General features: G+C 39.6%; 1 protein-coding gene across 2 annotated transcripts in view; it reads left to right on the top strand.

Annotated features, from left to right (window-relative positions):
* The window catches only part of Prex2 (phosphatidylinositol-3,4,5-trisphosphate dependent Rac exchange factor 2), a 288,407-nt gene that overhangs the window by 122,591 nt on the left and 148,946 nt on the right, over positions 1 to 16,870 (top strand). For both annotated transcript variants that reach the window (XM_055603275.1, XM_055603276.1), the window contains exons 12-17: positions 2,958 to 3,061; positions 3,733 to 3,782; positions 6,450 to 6,525; positions 11,614 to 11,686; positions 15,748 to 15,890; positions 16,028 to 16,120. In XM_055603275.1, the coding sequence (XP_055459250.1) occupies positions 2,958 to 3,061; positions 3,733 to 3,782; positions 6,450 to 6,525; positions 11,614 to 11,686; positions 15,748 to 15,890; positions 16,028 to 16,120 (539 nt within the window). The remainder of the gene's footprint in view (positions 1 to 2,957; positions 3,062 to 3,732; positions 3,783 to 6,449; positions 6,526 to 11,613; positions 11,687 to 15,747; positions 15,891 to 16,027; positions 16,121 to 16,870) is intronic.

Raw genomic sequence — 16,870 nt, 5'->3', positions numbered from 1 at the left:
AAAAAAAAAAAAAAAAAAAAAAAAAAAAAAAAAAAAAAAAAAAAAGACTGAATAGGTCTGTTACCTGGGAGAAGTGATATTCTCCCTGCTCTCCCTGCCCCCAACAAGAGCTTTGACAGAGGACTAAAGGTCATCTCAAGGGGCAGCCCCCCCTCCCACTACCGCAGCAGCTAATGGGGGTGTTGCAAAGAAAAAACAAAACATAAAAATTTCAAGAAAATGAATGGGACTAGAAAACAGTCTACTCAAGAAGGCAACCCGGGCTCAGACAGAGAAATACCATGCATTCTCTCTCATGGGTCGATTCTGGCCTCTGTCAAATACGGATGTGCAGGTGGAAATAAGTCAACAGGAAACGAAAAGTGAGTCTTTAAGGAAGGGCTGTTGTAAAGACAATAAAACAAAATGTAAGGGGTAGAGTGGGTGGAGCAGGAAGGAGTGGGAAGTCAACCAAGGAGTGGGAAGCCGACACCAACCAAAAAGTGTTAGAATGTATATAAAAATCCCGGAAAGAAACCTGTAACTATGAAGTTTATTTGAAAATTAAGGAAACAAGTGGCAAGTGTGAGTTCCTTCATTATGCTTTAGCCTCACAGGGGAAGCTTTTAGATGTTACCCTTTGGGTATACCGTTAGCTCCCACCTCATACAAAGTTATTGCTCTGTTGATATTATCTTTTCTATATTAGGTATACTAAGAAATTTTTACCATGAAACAATGGTGCATTCTTTGAAATGCTTTTCTCTATCTCTTGAGCTCATCTTACTTGTAATTGTTAGCATGTTCATCATACTGACTGATTTGTCAGTAGCCAAGGATAAACCTTACTCGATTATGGCCTATATTTCTTTTTGTGTTCTGTTGAATTTGTTTCTGTCATTACGAAAGGGGGAAAAATCTTACAATGATTGTCTCAAAGAGGATAAGAATTCATTCTGGAGTCAAATAAGCATATTCTGGAATGGTCTCCCTAAATCCCGTGTTCTGATGAGTTATCAATTTAATTAATTTTTTATAGTAACATAAAAGAAAGCTATAAAATAATACACTTTGATAGCAGATGCTGAGACTTATGGCAAACTCTTGGGCAGAGTGCATGGAATCTTATGTAAGAAGTGGGAAATAATAAGATCTGGAGAGGACAGGAACTCCACAAGGAGAGCAACAGAACCAGAAAATTTGAACACAGGGGTCTCCCCAGAGACTCATACTCCAACCAAGTGCCAGGCATGGAGATAACCTAGAACCCCTGCACAGATGTAGGCCATGGCAGTTTAGTGTCCAAGTGGGTTACATAGTAATAGGAAGAGGAACTGCCTCTGACATAATCTCATTGGCCTGCTCTTTGATCACCTGAGGGGGGAGCAGCCTTACCAGGCCACAGAAGATGACAATGCAGCCACTCCTGATGTGATCTGATAGACTAATATCAGAAGGAAGGAGAGGAGGACCTCCCTTATCAGTGGACTTGGGGAGGGGCATGTGTGAAGAAGGGGGAGGGAGGGTAGCCAGGGAGGGGAGGAGGGAGGGGCCTATGGGGGGATACAAAGTGAATAAAGTATAATTAATAAAATAAAAAAAGAAAAAAATAGCATTTGTGGTTACATTGAGTATGTAAGTTATGGAGAAGCTATAGGCCTTATGCTGGCTGATCTCACTTTTAGCCCTGTGTTCAGTGAGATGAGGTGTCTGTTTATACATTCCAAGAGAATTTTATCAGCTTGTCAAAGGAACTTTGGTCCCACACAGAGCTAGGCAAGAAATGGCTCTTTAGCTGAAGTAGCTCAAGATAACTTGTAATTAGGCTCTGTGTCTGCAGCATTCCAACCTGCCCGGTTCTTTCCAGGAACGCTTCTCAGAATTGCAGCATTTTGTTTAGGGTTTTTGCAGCTCTGTTAGTGATATTTGACTATGACTTTATTGCATTGTAGTATTCTTATACGGCTTCATAAACTGAGTTTGGAACTATTCCTTTCTCATCAGTTTTGTTTTGTTTGGAAGAGTTTGAGGAGGATTTGCATTAGTTCTTGAGACATTCGTTAGTGTTCACCACAGAAACTGTCATTCCTAATGATTAGAGTTTTGAGAAATGAAGATTTTATCCAGTGGATGACACTGAAGGCTAGTCATTTTTATTTCCCATTGAGGAAGAAGAAGAAAAGAAACAAGGGACATTTAAAAAAAAGAGTGCTGATCAGTGTAAGAGCTCTTAAAGTTTTGGAATCTGTTCCATATTGAAACTATTTGCTCATCTCTGGAAAATCTGAGTACAAGATAAATGTCTTAGGTTGCTGTATGTGTGGTCTTGGCCCATCACCATTTGGTAATAGTTACAAGCAAATACTTACATCTAGGACTGAGGATAAAGAAACAAACAAACAAAACAAAACAGAAATGACTTGCTTACTGAGAATCTGCTCTTTACCATTTTTTTAAAATAAAATTGATTTTGTGAGGCAAGTGTTAGCTCTGTAGCCTGACCTTGAACTTGCTTTGTAGCCCAGGGCTGGTCTTAGGTTCACAAGATAGGTTAGACTGGCCTTGGGGACTCAGCAATGCCCCTGCCTCAGCCTCCCCAGTTCTAGGGTTATAGGCATACCCTAAAACACTGGGCTGACTGTTTGTTATTTGACTTTTAGTTCAGCCTTGGAGAACTGTCAGGAAATAGGAAGGATGACTGTGCATTTCATGTCAGTGCATTCTCTTATATCTGCTTACACGCACACATATGTTATGTTAGCTGAATATCAACCTCAAGAGAGTCCTCAAATCGCAGGAGAGATTCAACGCAGCAAAGGAAAAAAAACCTTACAAAGTTTGCTGTTGAAAACATTGGATTGACATTACATTGTCAGAAAATCAGCAGCTTTTTATAAATTGTATGTATTCAGTAAGTTTGTTCTTACTTAACAATGTAGATTGCCACAATTTTGCTGTTAACATTTCTATGTTCTCAGTTACCGATAAGCATCAGTTCAAGCCAGAGCAAATGCTGTACCGATTCCGCTATGACGATGGTACATTTTACCCGAGGAGTGAGATGCAAGATGTGACCTCAAAGGTAAAGACATCTTTGGCCAATCCATGTCGGGGACCCTGTTGCTGTACTTGTGGAACATGAAAAGCTACTGAGAGACTTGGAAAAGTCTTCTGATGTAGGGAACTCTTAAATCACCTCATCAGCAGTCTTCACCTAACCACAATTTCTGCAATTCTGAAATTCCAGTGTTAGATCATTTGTTTTCTTTCCTGGTTCTAAATGAAAGTGGAACCTCACTCAAAAGGTACCAGTCATTAAAAATCTTTTCATGTGGAACAACCTCTATCAAGATATTTGTACAAATTAAAACAAACAAACAAACATAAGGACAAATATCCATTTTATTGTACTCTTGCAAATTTTATATTCAAACATAACAAGCACATATTCTAGATTTATTGCTGTGGAAGCTTTCTGTTTAAAGTATATCTTATGATTTATATTAAGAAATATTTTAGGTAATTTATGTGTCATACGTAGATGACACATTCACAGTACAATTCCATCGTGTTCTTTAGCACCTTAACTTCCATTTTTATCATGTATCTCAATGTTTGGATAGCATTTTGATTTTGCTGAGGCTGCACAATAACCCGAGGAGACCGAAAAACAGTTGACGCCTTATTCTGAAAGTTTGCTAGTGTGTCTCTTGAGTGCTCTTATCCACTTCTGATCTGTCCTGTCTCCCACAGGGTGTAAGACTGTATTGTCGTCTTCATAGCCTCTTTACCCCAGTGGTCAGGTGAGTCTGCCTCTTAAGAGGGTCATATATGGAACTTTGTTTCATGTGAGAACTTGGATCATCCCATTTTAAGTGATTATTTATCTTAAACGTTCCTAAAATTTTCTGGCACTATACATTTAATGTTTTTCTCCTTTGCTAGGCTTTCTAAAACTTATTTTATTATTATTTCATACCACATTCATAAGCTCAAAGTGATATAATCCAGATTCCCTTAGTATTTAGTAAATCGTAGTTGAGTGATCTAAAAATGATTCAGAAATACTGTTAATTTAAATGGTCACAGATAGGAAGATTATGGGAAATATGAATAATTGAACATTGGATGTATAGTTATATTTCCTTTTAAAAAAGCTTTTTCCCTCAAAAGGCAATATTTTGTATTGGAAAAATAAGACTTATTTTAGAATTAATAAATATGATCTTGGAGTTTGTTAACTAACTCATTTTCAAAACAAATGCATAATCCATTTTTTCTTTTAGTTTTTTGAGACTGGACCATGGTCAATTTTTTAAATGAATAAATGTATTTTTAAGTAATGTCTACAGAATGCAAATGTTTGCATGAAGTGGTTTTATTTTATATGCTTAATATCAGTTCTAAGGTGATGCATAGATAGGTAGATAGACAGATGATTATAGCTGATGGCTACAGAGGTGGATAGATGATGGATAGGTGGATAGATAGGTAGATAATAGATATATAATAAATGGGTGGATAGATAGATGATGGATGAATGTGATGGATGATAGATAGATAGATAGATAGATAGATAGATAGATAGATAGATGATAGATAGATAGATGAATAGACGGTACCATGCAGTTTTTATTACTGTTGCTCTATAGTACAGCTTGAGATCAGGGATGGAGATACCTCCAGATGATTTTTTATTATACAGGTTTGTTTTAACAATTCTGGGTTTCTTGTTATTCTATACGAAGGTTGAGCATAGACAGATAAATAGATATTATATAGGTGAATGGATAGACAAACAGACAGACAGAGTTTGTTTTCGGAAGTTGCTGGGTCTTCATAATGGAATGCCCTCTTACACCACGTAAACATTGTGAATAGGTTCTTCAGGGGGACTGCATGTCTTCCTACCCATTTGTCCTGAATAAATGTCTATTTCAGCTGCAGGCTGCATAGCGGAAAGTCCAGAAAGAATGAGTGTGGATTTTGTAATATTCTGCTGCTGTAGATCCCTTTCAGATGTTCTGACCAAATTATTATTAGGAATTAGAAAGTGTGTATCTCCTTTTCTGCTAAACAAATAGAAAAGAGTAAAGGCTAATTCTCCATGTCATCTGAATGTATATAAATATTATGTGCATGAAATGTGTTCAAAAGATACATTTTAAAAATTAATTTTATTTTAATTTTTTTTCTGTGTGAGATTTTTATCTGAACAAAGTTACAGGCCATAGGAACCAGTAAGAAAGAATTATTGTTTGGTTAGAAATGACTGTTATTTATGTGTTATGTGAGAAAATGCATGGAATTAAAACATAAAACAGATGTACTATATGATAGCCATTCATATTTAATACATATGAATTTGGTTAAGAGAAAAAAAATTGCTTGCTGTTAAGAACCAGATCCTACATCTGGTCTATGATGGACTAGCCCTTTCTTTCCTGTCGATGCTTATGAAAATCAAGGTGAAAGGTGACAGGTTTTAGAAAGATGGAAATGAAAACGGACTCAAAATACAGGAAAATGAACTTGTTTCCCGAGGAATTCAGTTCATACACTGAAGCCCTAAAACTTTAAACCAAATTTCAGAGAGCTTTTGTGCACAGGAGAGAGGCCACGGATTTTAATTATAAATTACTGACAGAGGCTAAAGGACAGGAGATGTAGCCAGTACTTATTAGTCACCCTAAGCTATTAGCAGTTTGCATAGTTTTTTTTTTTTTTTTTTTGACATTTTGCAAGGGTTGTCATTTTCTCATTCTCTTTATATCTGGGCCTGCAAAATGAAATGAATTTTAGATTTCTGCCCTTGTGCACAGGACCAGTCATGAGACTTCGATTTTTCACTGAACCTTGAATGATTTCTCTGGTAGGAGAGCAGGAGCCTGATGTGAGAGCCAGTGAATCCCCTTATCCTCCAGGGATGTGGGGAGGTGATTTCATTGTTCCATGCGTTGCTTAGACAAATTTTGCGGTACATTCTTCCTGTGTCTACCTCAGGCCTGCAGGCTTCACAGAGAGACTGGGAACAGCTACAGTCACGCCCCCCTGTCTCCTTGGAGAACATGGAGGCAAGAAAGGCTTTTGCTCTGTTCTCTACACTTTGAGGATGGTTTGCTAAAACCATGACATAGGGGTAGAAATTCTATTTTGTTATTCCTCCATTAATGAGATACTGTTTTTCTAGCTAAATCGCCACCAGGTATGATAGCAGAGATAACCATGTGTGTAAAAAATGTGAAAGAAGAAATGCGCTATTTTTGGTATTTTGATGGATCTTTCTTCTCTTATAGGTGCTAACAGATTTTTGCCTCCTGCCTACTTTGTTTCTCTTATCTACCCATACGTTGGCTAGCTGAACGCTCATTGGTAGATTTTCCTCCTGTACACTGACACTGAATGGAGGGATTTGCCTGCACTCACTCCCGTCTCTTGCTTCATGCTCTTGTTTGCTTCTTCCTTTGTAGAGATAAGGATTACCATTTGAGAACCTACAAGTCTGTCGTCATGGCCAACAAATTGATAGACTGGTTAATTGCACAGGTAAGGAGGCGAATGGGTGTTGCTGTGCTTCCTTCTTTCTCATTTAACTTTGAGTGTGTGAGTTGGGACTTGCCTTCAGGTGACACACTGGTCTCCCTTGCCTGCGTTCCTACAGACAGTATGAAGCTTACTTAGGACTTGAATCTGGTTCCTGGCATCTTGAACAGCCTTTATGCTATCTTTTTTTTTTTTTTTTTTTAAGAAAATAACATGGTCCTCTTTTTAAAACATGAGCTGTTTCCTAAAAACAACAAACAAGCATAATTTGCGTATAAGTAAAGAATAGCGCTATTTAGTCACTAAGTTGTCTTGCATGCAAACTACTAATTTGTTTTAAAGTATCTTTTCATGAGTCTTCACAAATTATTCCAATCTCCCATGTCATTAGAGACCATCTGGGCTTGGAGAACCAAACCTTTCATGTCTGTGAAGTGCAGAGGCCACAGTTACTGTTGCTCAGATTCACTGAAACAAATTTTTGTTATTTGCTCCTAAGTAAAACACGTGTGCACATCTAACACATAACAGTAGCTTTTCAAATACAAATTTACTTAGTTATTTCCATATTTCCACTTAGATGTTTCAAGTGGTAGGTGCTTGGGTATATTCTCCTGACTAAAGGGAAGACACTAAGGAAAGGTGTTATACCCCTGAACTTCCTACCGGGGGCAGGGAAGGTGCTTGGTTGAAATGCAGTCACTAACAGAACTATTTGAGTCAATTTCATAAGCAGCCTTACTCTTTTTGAGACAGGGAATCTCTGTGTGGCCCTGGCTGTCTTGGAACTCACTTTGTAGACCAGGCTGGCCTCGAACTCAGAGATCCGCCTGCATCTGCCTCCACCTCCCAATTGCTGGGATTAAAGGCATGTGCCACTCCACCAGCCTTGCTCTTTTGTTTGTGTTAGGATATCCTTATTTTCCTTGGATAAATAGGTAATAAAATTAGATATTTAATCTTAAAATACAGTTTGAGGTTTTTATTGTTTAGTGTTATTTCTAAACTTTAAAAGGTCACCTGTTTTTTTTAAATTATTATTATTTCATTGACACTAAACTTTCACGTAGAGAAGTTATGACTTGAGAGGAATCAGATAGTGGCTTTGATAATGCCCTGGATCACGTGTCCACTAGCTCTCCAGTGTGATGGCGCCTGACACTTTTATACTGCTCCACATGCCTGCAGCTGGGTTGGCTCTTTGCTCCGTAAGATAGTTTCACACACAATGCAGGCTGCTCTAGCGTTAATACGAATTCACGTGATACACATGATATGGGCAAAGATGAGGAAAATGCTTTTGCAGCAAAACCTGATGGCAAATAAACATTTAAATTCTAATCCAGGAAGTCAGTTGCCGAATTTAAGGGGGCGAAAGTACTTGTATTTTCTGACATTTAAGGAAAAAAAAAATAAGTTTCAGAAATGCTGAAACAAAGTATTTTGTTACTTCCTGTCTGAAACTCCCAGGAGTTTCAAACAACCCGTATCTGATGCCAGCTCTGCTAACGCTGAAGCAAGCTTTCAAATGTCACTCCCTTTTTTAGAGTGTAGTGTTTTCAACTGCTTACTTCATCCTACAATAGCCATCCATGGCGTCTTACATAGGTTGCTGCCACTTCTTAATTCCGATACTGTGAAATGCATACGTTTATGGTGGACATCTTCAGCTCTGATTGCTGAGGGTCAACATTGGACTTTATGGGCTGCCTTGGGAGAGGAAGACATAGCAATGGGATGACAAGAAAGCAAACTAAAGCGCCTCAGTTAAGGGGAGAAGAGACAAAGTGAGGCTCCCTTTCCTCCAAGACTCGAATAGGACTCAGTCTGCACATTGATCAGCACTGAACGGGTCTGGACAGCTTTATTGGGTGGATTAAAGTTGGCTGCGGTGCAGCAGTCCTTATGTTGTTTTGAGGTATCACGGGATAGGTGTCTGCGATACGTGAGTGAGTGATATCGTCTTGGAAAATGCAATGACTTGTTCTCTTCTGCACACGTTCTCGCTTGCTAGATGCTTGTACTATGGTGACTTGTAACCGAATACCTTATTCCACAGAGCTAACTCCTCACTGGAATACTGCGTCAATGTATTTCTAAAACATCACGTGATTTGTTCATGTGTGATGTGCAGGAATGACTTGTAGTTTTTAATTAAACAAATTCTTGTTTCAACCCACCCAAACAATTTTTTTGTACCCTTTTTCAGTGTTTCCCGGATCTAAGTAGACCCAAAAGGATTTTTTAAAAATTTTATATTAATTATTCATTACAATTTATTCACTTTGTATCCTTCTGTGGCCCTCTCCCTTGTCTCCTCCCAGCCTCTTCCTTCCTCCCCTTTCTCCTCCTATGACCCTCCCCTAGTCCACTGATAGATGAGGTCCTCCTCCCCTTCTGTCTGACCCTAGCCTATCAAGTCTCATCAGGACTGGGTTTATTGTCTTCCTTTGTGGCCTGGCAAGGTTGCCACCCCTCAGAGGGAGGTGATCAAAGAGCCAGCCACTGAGTTCATGCCAGAGACAGCCTCTGCTTCCCTTACTAGGGAACCCCACTTAGATACTGAGTCTATGGGCTACGTCTGAGCTGGGGTTTTAGGTCCTCTCCATGCATTGTCCTTGGTTGGATTGTCAGTCTCTGCAGGGTTTTGTTTTGTTTTTGTTGTTGTTCTTTTTTGTTTTTGTTTTTGTTTGGCCCTGTTGGTCTCCTTTTGGAACTCCTGTCCCCTCCAGGTCTTTCTATCTCCTCCTTCTTTCATAAAATTCCACGCCCTCTGCCTAAAGTTTGGCTATGAGCCTCAGTCTCTGCTTCGATACCTCGATCAGTAGAGTCTTTCAGAGGCTGTTTGTGGAAGGTTCCTGTCTTGTTCCCTGTCTTCTGCTTCTAATGGCTATCACATTTGTCCTTCTGAATGAAGATTGAGCATCTTCCCAAGAGTCTTCCTTGTTGTTTAACTTCTTTTGGACTATAGATTTTAGTATGTTTATCCAATATTATATGGCTAATATCCACTTATGAGTGAGTATATAGCATGTGTGTCTTTCTGTTTCTGGGTTACCTCACTCAATTTCTAGTTCCTATCATTTACCTGCAAATTTCATGATTTCCTTGTTTTTAATAGTTGAGTAGTATTCCATTGTGTAAATGTACTATGATTTCTGTATCCATTCCTCAACTAAGGGACATCTAGGTTGTTTCCATATTCAGGCTATTACAAATAGAGCTGCTACAGATTGGGAAAGGATCTTCACCAACCCTATATCTGACAAAGGACTAATTTCTAAAATTTATAAAGAATTTAAGAAGTTAAACACCAACAAACCAAGTAATACAATTAAAAAATGTGGTTCAGAGTTCTCAATAAAGGAATATCGAATGGCAGAGAAACACTTAAATATTCAATGTCCTTAATCATTAGGGAGGTGCAAATCAAAATGACCCCTAGATTTCACCTTATACCCATCAGAATGGCTAAGAGTAAAAACTCAAGTGACAACACAGGCTAGAGAGGATATGAAGAAAGGGGAAATCCTGGTAGGAATGTAAACTTGTGCAACCACTTTGGAAATCAATCTGACACTTTCTCAGAAAATTAGGAATAGTGCTACCTCAAGATCCAGCTATACCACTCCTAGGCATATATCCAAAAGATGCTCAAGTATACAATAAGGGCATTTGCCCAAAAGAATTTTTAAAGGTATAGGATCACTACAGTATTTCAGATTACATTTATGCACTCTTCTTTTTAATGATATATTGGTCTGGCAAATATAATATTTAAATAATCAAAGCAGTCAAATCTTTCAGCATAAGTGTAACACTCTGACCAACTGCTGAAATAAAACATCAGCTCTCATGCAGGCGTCTTCTTGCCTTTGAGAAGTTGTTGATCAGTTGAGCTCATTTTTTGATCTTTTGAAAAATTCTCCTTCAGCATCATCTTCCACGGAAGCCACTATGGGTGCCCTGAGCTAGGCTCAGGGACTTTTTCTTTGTACCTAGGTCACTGAGAGAATTGGGCTGATTAAGAATCTTAACTAAATTGGATAATGATACTTAACTAGGTATCACTTATTTACTAGGTCCCTAGTAAGGGGAGCAGGGACTGTCTCTGACATGAACTCAGTGGCTGGCTCTTTGATCACCTCCCCCTGAGGAGTGGCAGCCTTACCAGGCCACAGAAGGAAGACAGTGCACCCAGTCCTGATGAGACCTGATAGGCTCGGGTCAGATAGAAGGGGAGGAGGACCTCCTCTATCAGTGGACTAGGGGAGGGGCATAGGAGGAGAAGAAGAAGGGAAGGAGGGGTTGGGAGGAGATGAGGGAGGGGGCCACTGCAGGATACAAAGTGAAGAACTTTTAAATAATAAAATTTTTCACAAGATCCAAATCACTGAAAGGAAGGAACTTTTTGTTTGCTTGAGAGTTTTAATGTGTGACATCTTAAACTTGGTGTGATATTTAGAAACAAATAAATATATATTTTCAAATGAATGCATAAAGTGTATCAAGCACCTGGATTGCTAAAGATTTGATGCATATCTGCAGGTGCATATTCAGAGTGATTTGGTGGGTAAAGTTTATTTTGGTGCTTTCTAGACATGGCCAAGAGTGACACTGAGTTAAGACAGTTGTAGGAAACTGGATTAAATAAAAAAAGGGGGTTGGTTTGAAAATTTGGAAAGTGAAGCTAGGGATGAATAAGAGCAAGACTGGACGATCTGGAAAGCCCAGTGGAATGTGTTAGTTTTGATTATTCAAGTTTTGATTGTTAAAAAGTCTTTAAGTTTAGAACATGGAATTTCTGTGTGGTAGATAGAGCCGAATTCTGCAAACAGTTTATGCCAGAATTGTGCCAGAAAAATATGTCAGTTTAGATAAGGGAAAAACACTTGCCAAGTGAGAGTGTTGATGATAGAAATGAAATAGGAATGCGAGTAGATTTGGTAGAGAACTTAAGTGCTAACAAAAGGACGAGAGAAAAAAATTATGTAATGTGTGGGAAGTGTTCCTCAAACTATAAACCGGGTGGTGTCAAGCCTCCAGTTGTCTGTTAGCAGGCACGCTGATTTTTGTCGTTGTTGTTAACAGGGTGATTGCCGTACCAGGGAAGAGGCAATGATATTCGCTGTCGGACTCTGTGACAATGGATTTATGCACCATGGTAGGAACTCTTACCCTGTAACCTCACAGATGGATTTTACTGTTTTGGTTCTTCTTGGGACATTGGGAGTGTCTCAGTGCTCCAGGAAGGTCAAGGCAACCTGTCTGGGTCTGGCCATGGGTCCACGATGAGTCACCACATCTGCAACTGATTTCACCAGTGGTGCCATTTCAATGGCCCATTGCTTGTTATCTACCAGCTTTTCTAGTTTTTCTCTTGTTTTCCTAAATTGTGTTGACTCTAGAAGAGCCGTGACATGACTTAGCAATTTTATTTTTCTTTTGAAAAACCTTATATATCTCTTTGAATTCATTTTATATTAGATTTATGGTATTGCCTGAATGACAGAATATAGTGGAATGATTTAATAAGAGCACATATAGGTAATATTTAATGTTAATTTTAGGAAATCATACTCAAAATCATCTGACAGAACTAAATCTTTGGAAACATTTTTTCTTTTATTGTTATTATTATTATCATTTATTACAATTTATTCAATTTGTATCCCGGATGTGGCCCCCTCCCTTGTCTCCTCCCAATCCCACCCTCCCTCCACTTTCTCCCCCTATGCCCCTCCCCTAGTCCACTGATAGTGGAGGTCCTCCTCCCTTCTGTCTGACCCTAGCCTATCAGTTCTCATCAAGACTGGTTGCATTGTCTTCCTCTGTGGCCTGGCAAGGCTGCACCCCTCAGGGGGAAGGTGATCAGAGAACCTGCCACTGAGTTCATGCCAGAGACAGCCCCTGCTCCCTTTACTAAGTTCCCCACTTGGATACTGAGTCTATGGGCTACATCTGAGCCAGGGTTTTAGGTCCTCTCCATGCATGGTCCTTGGTTAGCTTATCAGTCTTTGCAGAGCTCCCAGGGTTCAATTTTTTTTTTTTGGCTCTTTTGGGCTCCTTTTGAGCTCTTGTCCCCTCCAGGTCTTTTTATCTCCACCTTCTTTCATAAAATTCCATGCCCTCTGCCCAAGGTTTGGCTATGAGCCTCAGCCTCTGCTTCGATACCTTGATCAGTAGAGTCTTTCAGAGGCCCTCTGTGGTAGGTTCCTGTCCTGTTCCCTGTCTTCTGCTTCCAATGTCTATTGCATTTGTCTTTCTGAATGATGATTGAGCGTCTTCCCAAGGGTCTTCCTTTTTGTTTAGCTTCTTTAGGACTATAGATTTTAGTATGTTTATCCTATATTATATGGCTAATATCCACATATGAGTATTTGCCATGTGTGTCTGCTTCTGGGTTACCTCACTCAAGATGATCTTTTCTAGTTCCCACCATTTGCCTGCAAATTTCATTATTTCTTTGTTTTTAATAGCTGCGTAGTATTCCACTGTGTAAATGTACCACGATTTCTGTATCCATTCCTCCATTGATGGATATCTAGGTTTCTGGCTATTATGAAAAGAGCTGCTACAAACATGGTTGAGCAAATGTCATTGTTGTATAGTTGAGCATCTTTTGGATATATGCCTAGGAGTGGCATAGATGGATCTTGAGGTAGCACTATCCCTAATTTTCTGAGAAAGCACCAGATTGACTTATTTGGAAACACTACTGTACTCAAGATTCTCATTCTTTGTTGATCACTTCAAACAAATTATTAAACATTGATGTTTTATTTTAATTTCTCCAGCTATCAAAGTAATGAGTTTACTGTATCTATACCATCTTACACAGTCCAGGCACCCAGACAGTCTTTTTTCCTTTACTAATAAAATGTGCTTCTTAGCATATGCTTGATATAGCATTCACCTCCATGGTTATCAAGATATGTATGAAAAAGAAAGGCAGGCACCAGTTTACAGTCATTTAGGCTGCATCCTTTATCATCATGTGCTTTTTAGTGAAATCTGTCCCATGTCCTTATGTCCAGATCACTGTGAGACTTAAGATAAATATTGGTTCCTGAGGAGAAAACTATTGACAGAAGAAATTATAAAATCCTAAGAACTTAGGACAATAAAATCCAACTGACACCCCTCAATTATTTTTCTCTTTAACCCAACATAGCAGCAGGTAGTAATTCGATGTATTTATTGCAAAATACAAAGTGATAACAAAAGTTAAGCCGACAAAAGTCTCCAGCCTATATTTCTTGGTGCTTTTCTGGCTTGCTATGGACTGGCTGCTTGGAGGAAATATCGTATGATCTTTTGGAAAACAATTAGATCATGGAGGCAAAACTTAATTCAGACCAAAGTGTTTTTCCTTTTCGTTGTTCACTGCGGCTCATGTTACTTTTTATTGTGTGGCGGATAGCTTCCTTTGTTGAAGATCACCCATGCGCCATCTGCTCCACATTATTTGCTGAAACTCTGTGAAAATAATAAAATCCCATAGTTGGATTGTTTGACGTATCCCAAGTTGTTGACATGTAGCATTTCACTGTAGTGAAGGCAATGTGAAGATTTCTTTGACCCTCATTTTGCAGATGAGAAAAGTAAAATGAAGAGAGTTTAGGTAAGTTTCTAATTTCCACACTCAGAATTGGTCCCAGCCCTGGACTGATTCATCACACACTTAAGTGCCCTGGGACCACAGCCTTCCGGTGACTGTGAGTCACCTTGCCCCCACAAGTACACTATAAAGTACTAATGCCAGAGAATGAGAGACACAGACCTCTCTTTCAAGGCATTTCTGGGTTTATCGAGATCTTACTTAATATTCATTCTTAAAATCTGTGTCTGCCTATAGTTTTTATTTTGTTACATTTTTTATTATTTTATTTTTTTTTACGATTTATTCATTTTATATCTCAATTGTAGTTCCCCCCTCAACTCCTCCTGGGCCCACCCTCCCTTTCTCTTCCCTCATCCCTCTCCCCTAGTCCACTGAAAGGGGGAGTTCTCCTCCCCTGCCATCTGACCCTAGCTTATCAAGTCTCTTCAGGACTGCCTTTTAGATCCTCTTTCTCTGGCAAGGCATCATTGCCCTGGCGAAGTGATCAAAAAGCAGGCAACCAAGTTATGCCAGAGGCAGCTCCTGCTCTCCTTACTAGGGGGCCCACATGGAGACTGAGCTGCCTATTGGCTACATCTGAGCAGGATGTCTAGATCTCTCCATGGATGGTCCTTGGTTGGTCATCAGTCTCTGCAGGACTCCCTGGGCTCAAACGCTTTCTTGGTCTCCTTGTGGAGCTCCTGTCTCTTTTTTGTCCTTCTATCTCCCAACCTTGACCCCCTTCTCCCATAAGACTTTCTGTACTCTGCTCAGACTTTGTCTCTGAGTCTCATTATCTGCTTCGATCCCCTGTTGGTTGGAGCCTTTCGGAGGACCCTCTATAGTAGGCTCCCATTCTGTTCTTTCTCTTCCACTGCTTCTGGTGTAATATAGGATAGCCATATAAAATGTGCCTGTAGTTTTAACAAGACTAACAAAACACACACCAACACGCACTCCATGTTACCAATTTATACCAGGGATTTTTGGGGGGGCTATGTGAAAATATAAATATTAACGTTTGAGAAAAAGAGAGAAAACTGACCTTGCAGAAATAAGGTTCTCTGTGACTGTTGCTTCGAAACTCAGAGGAACTAGCAAGTCCTAAAAAGTCCCATCTTATCTAGAAGACATATTTCTAGTTGGAAGTGTTGGACAAATTGTGACCTTTCCGTGGGGGTTGCTCACACATAGAAAGACACCATGCAAGCCAGCTGAAATTTCTCATAAAGATGCAGAGCATTAAAAACACACTTAAGATAGTTTCTGCAAGTGGAAAATATCCCAAGTTCTTATGTTTAAATTGCATGAGCTTTAGGAGTTACTGCGTCTTTCTCCTTTAAATTTTGATTTTTCATTTGGAGAATAGAAGATTAAGAAATATCAACACTGAAAAGATACTACATATTCTTAAATGTAAAATCAAGTCGGTAACAGCAATTCATAGGAAAGGTAGAAATAGGTCATTGAAGAAATCTGAGGGGTCTATGTGAGGAGAGCTTTTTCTAAGAATCTAACGCTAAGCTCATTGTTGACAAGAATTCCCCGGGTGTGTACTGACGTGGAAAGTGAGCTTGAGATCCTAGTTTACTGACGTTATTTGAATCTCTCCATTTCTGCAGTCCTTGAAAAGAGTGAATTCAAAGATGAGCCTCTACTTTTCCGCTTTTTTGCCGATGAGGAAATGGAAGGATCAAATATGAAACACAGGCTTATGAAACACGACTTGAAGGTTGTGGAGAATGTCATAGCTAAGTCGCTGTTGGTAAGCTGCTGCAGCCCTAAGTTTCTCCTTGCTGCAGTGATTAGCAGGAGCTCAGAGCAACACATTAAAGCTTTCAATCTATTTCACTCTAATGAACTCCTGGTTCTTATCAATAATATTAGCATTTTACATTTCAGATTAAATCCAATGAAGGCAGCTACGGCTTTGGGCTGGAAGATAAAAATAAAGTGCCAATAATAAAGTCAGTGGAAAAGGGGTCTAATGCTGAGGTAATGTAAATTAACCTTTTGCTTAGAGTTTGTCATCATGCAATACGGTGCCAAACTAAATTTAGCCATTGTTGACGAACCTGAACAATCATGTGCCGAGGTTCTGTCAAGTAGTGTTGAATTTGTGGCAGCTGAACCTATGTCTCGGTGATGACTGGGGATGGGAGGGAGAGGTATTCCTGAGATCCACAGCTCCAAATGGCAGAGTTCCCAACTGGCATGCTCTGTGTCCTCAGGATCTTCCCAGTCATAAAGTCCATCCTGGAGCTCCGTGGGAGCAACAGAGGATGTGACAGTCGTGTTATGTGTGTCAGATGAACCTTTTGTTCAACGAAGGCAGTGTCTTCTGTCTTCTTCCTCCGGCATCTTGTGAATGAATATGGTTTCCATCAGCAAAGCAGGCACTTTGACTTTCTCATTGGATTAAAGATAACTGACACTTTCTCACGTCTGTGTAAGCATTAGGACCTGCGTTTGATAAAACCCACATTATTTTTTTAAAGTGTGATGTGTGCACTTGTAATTCTATGCTTGGGAGATGGAGGCAGGTAAATTCCTAAGGACACAGGACAGGTGTCCTAGGCACTTGGTGAACACAAGCCAATGAGGGACCTATCCCAGGAAGCGAGGGACAAGGTGGCTATCACTTAAAGAACAACAACCAGGGTTGTCTTCTGGTTGCTGTATATGCAGACTGACAGAAACACACACACACACACACACACACACACACACACACACACACACACA

Source organism: Psammomys obesus, unplaced genomic scaffold, assembly GCF_907164565.1.
Source record: "Psammomys obesus unplaced genomic scaffold, mPsaObe1.curated_primary_1811, whole genome shotgun sequence".
Classification (NCBI taxonomy): domain Eukaryota; kingdom Metazoa; phylum Chordata; class Mammalia; order Rodentia; family Muridae; genus Psammomys; species Psammomys obesus.
Note: the sequence above shows the minus strand (reverse complement) of the source record. Positions and strands in the feature narration are given on the sequence as shown.